This window comes from Equus caballus, chromosome 27 (genome assembly GCF_041296265.1).
Source record: "Equus caballus isolate H_3958 breed thoroughbred chromosome 27, TB-T2T, whole genome shotgun sequence".
NCBI classification, from domain to species: Eukaryota; Metazoa; Chordata; class Mammalia; order Perissodactyla; family Equidae; genus Equus; species Equus caballus.
The window spans coordinates 51,019,949-51,027,619 of NC_091710.1; the positions used below are offsets into that span (position 1 = coordinate 51,019,949).

At 41.0% G+C, this 7,671-nt stretch overlaps 1 protein-coding gene across 1 annotated transcript; it reads left to right on the plus strand.

Moving 5' to 3' along the window:
- The first annotated feature begins 4,894 nt into the window (after positions 1 to 4,894).
- LOC100629456 (beta-defensin 103A) lies at positions 4,895 to 5,822 on the plus strand. The gene is made up of 2 exons (XM_003364245.5): positions 4,895 to 5,075; positions 5,576 to 5,822. Exons 1-2 carry the CDS (start codon positions 5,018 to 5,020, stop codon positions 5,719 to 5,721), a joined length of 204 nt encoding a protein of 67 aa, XP_003364293.1. The 5' UTR covers positions 4,895 to 5,017; the 3' UTR covers positions 5,722 to 5,822.
- Positions 5,823 to 7,671: the final 1,849 nt, after the last annotated feature.

Below are 7,671 nucleotides of genomic sequence, written 5' to 3' on the forward strand. Positions count from 1 at the left end.
TGTATGTACAGCTTTCTCAGCCCTTCTCCTCAGTCTTTATTGAAGGAGTTGTTGGTGGGTTCAGCATGTTAGATAATTGAAATCTGGGATCTAGTTTTTCATGAATTGCTTGTCCACTAGTCTTTGGCCAGACTAGACTAATCACTGTTCCTAAATTTGCCTTGTGCTTCCCCACATTTGCACTCTGGCTCCTGGTGAGAATGGTTGTGTCTCTGACCGGGTCTGCTCCACCAAATTAACCAGCTCATGAGTCCTATGACTCATGCTGAGCCAGGTTTCCCTCAGGCCCAACCCTTTTCACTTCTTTGCACGTTTCCTCTTTTTTCTTTTCTTTTTATATAGTGGATGGAGGACAATATCAAATAAAGTGTTTACAAGTCAAGGGTATTTGCAGGAAGCTAAAGGATCAACAATGATTGTTCATGCCTGGATGATGAAAATCTGCCAAGAAAGCTTTCTGCCTGAAGATGTTATAAAGAATTTGTCTACACCCAGCTAGTTTGGAGGAGACAGACAACTCCCTTACCCAGTGTTTCCTCTAGTCCACTTCCCCATGTGGAGAAGCCTCTCAGACCTGGGCTTGCAGGGAAGACACTGTCTTCTAAAGCAGGAATCAAGCTCGGAGGCTTTCAGGAGACACAGCATGTAAATACACAAAGCAGGCAAATGAGACAAAGGACTAAGCTGATTTTTAAACCTCCATGGAGGCCTAATTCACTGACAAAACAAAACATTTCCATAGAGGGTCCCAGACTAAAGGCCTACAGTTGCCAGCCTTCCAGAAGAAAATGTTCTCTGTGGTTATAGTTGGGGAAATGTTGTTGCTCCAGTTTCCTTGCTTACATTCTTTTGGAGAGAAACAAGTAAGCTAAAATAACAGTGAAAAATTGGAATGCTGGAGACTGCCTCACATGCACACCTGCAAAGGAAGCGTACACTATTGTGAGAAAGTATAAACGAGGGGCCACAACGAGATGGTAGCTACTGGCAACTCCATACCCTTGTCTCAAAGAGTCCTCCATGTGCTGACTCTTCTGATGCTGATAAAGTACACCGGAGGGCAGTGTGTAGCAAAGTCTTACTCTAGCTGGCGACCATATGGTAATGTCACCACCAAAGGAAGAATGAACGGAACTTTAATATTGTGAAGTTTTAGAGCACAGACTTTGACGACAAGGGAAACTGAAACAAATTTAAGCCTCTTAAAGGGGGAATTCAATATAGGCAATTGTCTATATAGGTGATAGGAGAGAGCTGAGAAGTCCAAATGTATGGCGAGTTACCTCAGAATTTGCAACAGCAGAAAGAAACTACTATCCTTAGGTCTAGGAGGACAAAGGCAGGAAGGAGGTAATGTTCCCAAAGCCTAGGATATGGACCCCCTACTGAGTCTTGGCAGATGGGCCTGTTGGAAGGATCATGGATGAAGCGGCCTTCTGGTAGGAATTGGAGGCACAGAGGAGATGCCTCCTAAAGTACAGGAAGAGAAAGATCCTAGTGTCTCACCAATTCCTGCCCTCTCATCTTCAGCCAGTGCTTCCCTTTGGTCAATCTGTATGATACCTGGAGGGTAGGGGTGCCTGGGAAATGTAGATAGTCACCTGCAGTTCAGAGCACTGCCACCTACTAGCTGGGTGGCCCAGGGCAAGTTACGCAGCTCTCCCAGCTTCAGTTTCTTCATCTGTAAAACTGAGACAATGCCTGTCTTTGCCTATAGAACTTACGTATCAGTGGTCATGCCTAGATTGAAATAGCAGCAAAGGAGAATGAATGAGCAGCCTGAGATTATGTTAAGGTAAAGAAAAGAGTTAAAATCCTGGATTCCCTTGCTGGCAGCCCACACCACAATCTCTCCTCTGCCTTGATATTGCTCACCACCCCTGTCTGGTAATTCTTCAGAACGGCCACATAGGTGACACTTCGGTCAGATGGTCATTTGATGTTTATAATATATTTCACTTCATTAACTCATAGGCTTTCACTGTGCACAAGATGTGTTACCCTGTGCTTTACTGCTGAGGTACAGAGGCTCAAAAAGCTTAAGGAATTAATCAAATAAACCCAAAGAACGAAGGATAGGGCTGAGAGTTAAACTGGTCACGTCTCCCTCCAAACCTAGTGTTCCACCCTCCACAGAGAGCTGCCCCTCAACCAAAAACTTGGATCAACCAAACCTCTGCTCCATATTTTAAAAAAAGAATTAAGAAAAAATAATAGAGGAATTTAGAGGAAAGTCTAACATGAACAAAAATGTTGAATAACTTTAGATTGTCCTCTCTTGACCCAATCAACATGGAAAAAAAAAGAACAGTGACTCAGAGCTGGGAGGAAGCCTAGTGTGTCTAGCACAACATTTGCAGGGTCTGCATCGCAAGCCCTGGTGACTCGAAGCCTTGGGGCCAGGGAGTGACAGCAGCTCTCATTAGTGTCATCACACTCCACAGGCACATATTTATCATTAGACAGCAAATGCGTAACAGCTGTTACCTGAGAGGCTAAAAGTACTTTTGATTTTTTTTTAAAAAAGGTATAATAAGCCAAAAGAAGGAAAACCACACTTACCAGTGGTTCCCCGAGGAGAGCAGAAGTGACGGACATTGTCTCACTCTTCTGTTGTTTAAATTTTTACCACAAACATCCACAACTTTTATAATTATTTTTTAGATTATTTTATTTTATTTTATTTTTTGAGGAAGATTTGCCCTGAGCTAACATCTGTGCGAATCTTCCTTTACTTTATATGTGGGACGCCTGCCACAGCATGGCTTCCCCAGCAGTGCGTAGTTTGGCATCTGGGATCCAAACCGGTGAACCCCAGGACACTGAAGTGGAATGTGTGAACTTAACAGCTGCACCACCGAGCTGGCCCCTATAATGTTTTTAAAATACAGAAATGGTCCTCAGGGGCTGGCCCCGTGGCCAAGTGGTTAAGTTCATGAGCTCTGCTTTGGCAGCCCAGGGTTTCGCTGGTTCAGATCTTGGGCGTGGACCTAGCACTGCTCATCAAGCCATTCTGGAGTGGTGTCCCACATAGCAGAGCCAGAAGGACTTACAACTAGAATACACAACTATGTACTGGGGGGCTTCGGGGAGAAGAAGAAGAAAAAAAGGAAGAAAATTGGCAACAGATGTTATCTCAGGTGCTAATCTTTAAAAAAAATAAAAGAAATGGACCTCAAAACTTATTTTGTGAGTGGAGAGGGTTCTACTGCCATAGCCTAACCCTCAATCCCCAGCTTGCAAATTAGCTGACAGGAAAAAGTGGCATTTATTCCCAAAGAACCTTTTATGAAATAGTGCCGTTGCCCTACAAATGCCTCCCAGTCTTTGAAGGAGGGGGGTCTAAACTGTGGAGGGCTGTTCCCACGTGGAGACGCAGATCGTCACCAGCGACCTGAGGGTCTGAGGAGTCCAGCCCTGCGCCTGGGCTGAGAGCCGGTTATAATTCTCTACAACGTCCGCCCCGCCCTCTCTCTTTTATCCTAAGACAGAGTAAGACTCTCTGCTCAGTCAATACCCATGCCACCCCACACTCACTTCCTTCCCATTAAGAATACCTGCTTTGTCTCAAATCCTGAACTCTAGAGGAAAGGGAGATCTTAGAAAGATGAAGTGTCTACGACTACAAATTCTTTTTAAATGTGCTATCTTAACTCGCCTTCAGCAGGAATTACCTTTCTTCTGCATTTCCACAGCCCTGTGCTTGAACCCTTATTATGACACTTATCAAAATCCACTCCCGATGGTTTATTTCACTGTGTGTCCATCTGCCTTACCTCCATGGGAGCTCCTTGAGAGACAGACCAGCATAGGCCCCTCTTTGTATCTAAGCCCCCTACCTACACCCAAGTACATGGTACTTAACTCTATCTATAGTAGGTGTTCAGTTTGCTTACAGAATCGAATAGGTTCACCAGGATCCTGAACACACACTCCTAGAACTAACACAGAGTTGAACCTGGGTGGATCCATTATAACTGCACAGGCACAATGCAACAGCCAAGCAACATGGTGACTTCAGTTCTCAATTAAATATTCTGTTGGCAAATATAACCTCTGATTGGATTCCATAACGCTTAAGTCTAAAAAAAAAAAACGAAGAAATTGACCCTCTACACTTTGAATCTATATACATCGGAAATTATCGATCCCTGGACTTCTTTGAATGCTCATGAGCCAAGAGTACCTAGAGATCTTAAATATGTTTTCTTCCGACCCTCATTTGTGTAGGGAGTGTCATCCACAAGGAAGATATGCAGTCCTCACACTGATCATCTCAGCATTCTCCTCCTCTGATGAAAGAAAATGAGACACCTTCTTGACTCATGAATTTGGCAGTTTTCAGACAATGATGAAGTATAAGCTGAGTTTCACCCTATTTATATCTCCCTATCACGGTCAAGGGGCATCAGGTCAGGGGCTCTGCAATGTAGCCCATTTTTCCTCCCTTTTCTTACCACCTAAAAGACAATCTGTTTTATCTCAATTTCAGCCAAATGTGTGCAGTCTCAGGGTGTGACCCAGCCTGAGCTGACACCTAGACTCTGAATATGTCCAAGGCTGGACTAATGAGCTTCTCCAGTGGGTCTCAGGCTCTCCCAGGACTTTAGAAAGAAGGCAGAAAGCTTAGAAGTACCACACTGGGGACAAGTCAGCCCCAAGCTACATGCCCTAGGACTGCTTCCAAAAGGTGGCAGGTCTTCCCTACCTATATCTACAACCAGGTCTGAGCCAGCCCTGGACAAGCTCCTGGAGCCTAAAGGGCATCAGGATAACTGTATGCTCATGTCAAAATCTACTTCAGCCATTAGGTTTGTCCCTGACTCCTGGGTGAGTGGGCGTTGTCTGTGTGGTAAGAGACATGGGCATGAAGCATCAGGAAATGCGTCATATTGTCATCACTGTAATATTACAGGAATTGCAGCCATTCCTTACTTCTACCTATGGCTAGAACCTTTATAAAGTGAACAACTATGTCTCTCCATCCAGTCTCAGCGTGCTACAAAGCCCGTCAGTCATGAGGATCCATTTCCTTCTCTTCGCATTGCTCTTTCTGTTCTTGATGCCTGTTCCAGGTAAGATGGGCAGAGAAACGAGAGGGTTGAAAGAATTGAGAAACGACAGTTCAGACTCAGAGAAATTACAATTTCTCAACTGTAATTGAGAAATGACAATTCAAATGACAATTTCTCAATTGTAATTGAGAAATTACAATTCAGGCTAAGGTCGCACAGTTAGCTTCACCTGTCCATTCTCCAGGGAACTTTAGACCAAGTAAATTTGTTGGATGGGAAATAGACAGTAGTTTTCTTTTGTTGTTTCTGACAAGGATCATCAACAACCTTAAAGCAGCTATCCCAATCTTTTCTGATACACTCTGAACAGGCTAAACAGCCCACAGAAGCCACCTTTTCATGGGAAGACTGTTATACCTGTTAATGAGACATGAAGAAAGTGATGTTAAAACGTTAATGCTAACAGGAAAGATGTAATCTGAGAACAGAACGATAGACCTCAGTTTTATTAGCTTAGCCATTCCTAAATCTTCTCTATGTGTTCTCTTTCTTTTTTGCAGGAAATGGAGGAATAATAAATATGTTACAAAAATCTTATTGCAAAATAAGAAAGGGCCGGTGTGCTTTGCTTGGCTGCCTTCCAAAGGAGGAACAGATAGGCAGCTGTTCTGTGAGTGGCCGAAAATGCTGCCGGAAAAAGAAATGAAAAATCCAGAAACAAGATGACAATGTTGGAAATTGCAAAAATGCCTCCTTGAAGTTTATAGAAGCAAAAACAAATTAAATACTGTTTCAAAAAAATTAAAAGTTCGATTGTTTTTGTTTTGTTTGAAATTCTGGTTCTTGTGCTTGGTGTTACCAAATAGGCAACTTAGAAAGTGTTAAAGGCTCACCTTTCATTCAAATAAAGTATAGTCTCTAAAGGAATCCACAAGGGACCTAAACTGATTTTCCGAGGGTTATTTGATTTTATTCCCCTCTTGTAAATTTTACACCCAGTGAACTTGGACTGCTTGTTCTTCCTGAAATGATCCCTTGGCTCTACAGTTGCACAAACAAGTCTGTTTTTTCCAAATTTGATGAGACCATAAACCCACAGCTTTAGTACTCAAAGCAATCTAAGCAGAATAAACATAAAGAAAACTACACTCAGTACATCATCATCAAATTGTTTTATCCAGTGATAGAAAATCTTAAAAGCAACCTGAGAGAAAAGACACATTAAATACAGAGGAATGAAAAGAGGAATCACAGACAGCTTTTCACCAGAATCTCTATGAGCCAGAATAAAACGGAGGAATACTTACAGATATGATGAGAGAAAATATATCAACCTAGAATTCCATACCAGCAAAAATATACTTCAAAAATGAAGGTAAAATGGACTGTGGGTGATAACAACATGTCCATGCAGCTTCATCAATTGTAAAAATTGTCCCATCTGGTGGGAATGTTGATAACAGGGGGCTGTGCAAGCATGAGGTCAGGGGGTATATGGAAATCTTCATTTCTTTCATTCAAAATTTTTGTGAACCTGAAACTTCTCTAAAAAATAGTCTATTTTTTAAGGAAAAAAGGTAAAACCTTTTTAAACAACAATGAAAAAAGCTAAGAAAATTCCTCTCCAGCAAACCTGCAGCATAAACATAAACAAATAAGAATTTTTTCAGGCAGAAGCAAAATCATACCAATGAAAGTTGGCTCTACACAATGGAGTGAATGTACTAAGATTCTGAACCCTCTGACTTAAAGGGAGAGATTGTCAGTTCAGTAAAAAGTAAGACTCCAATACATACTGTCTCCAAAAGCTCACCTGAGATATCAAATGTAGACACTAAGATAGATTAAGAATAAAAGGATAGACACAGATACACTATGCAAACATTAATCTGAAGAAAACAGAATTGGTTATGTTGGTTAATTGACTGTAAATCCAGTAGATTTTAGGTTAAGGAGTATTACCAGAGATAAGGAGGGGCATTTTTGCTAGTGATAAAGTGGTTAATTCACCAAGAATGTATATTAATACTAAATAAGAAAGTACCTAATAACAGTATTTCAAAATTCTTAAAGAAAAACTGATAGAAATGAGAAGAGGAAGAGATAAATGAACAATTACAATTGGATATTTCAACATTTCTCAGTAACAAAAAGAAAAAGCTGATGAAAAGTAAAGTTATGATGAAAAGTAAAGATATAGAAGGTTTTAACAAACAGAAAGATATCTGGAAAAATCCCCAAATATGTGGAAATTAATCAACATGCTTCTAACGGATCAAAGGAGAGATCGCATGAAAAATTAGAAAATATTTTAAACTGATTAAAAACAAAAACACCAAGTAGCAAAATTTATGGGAATGCAGCTAAAGTAGTGCTTAGAGAGAAATTCATAATATTAAATTCTTTTATGATAGAAGTTAGAAAAACCCACAAATTAACAATCTAAATTTCTGCCATAACAAACTAGAACAAAGAGGGGTAAACCGAACTAAAAAGGATAAAAGTGGCTAAAAAGAAAATGGACAAACAGTAGAGAAAATTTTTTAAAAAATAGCTGATTCACGGAGATGATCAATAAAATTGTTAGAGCTCTCACTGGATTCACCGAGGAAAAAACAAAAGAAACTACAAATGCCGCAGGCATACACCCACCCTC

Coding starts and splice junctions, on each gene's coding strand:
- LOC100629456 (XM_003364245.5), top strand. CDS start 5,018: ATGAGGATCCATTTCCTTCTCTTCGCATTGCTCTTTCTGTTCTTGATG. Junction 5,076..5,575: donor GTTCTTGATGCCTGTTCCAG/GTAAGATGGGCA, acceptor TCTTTTTTGCAG/GAAATGGAGGAATAATAAAT.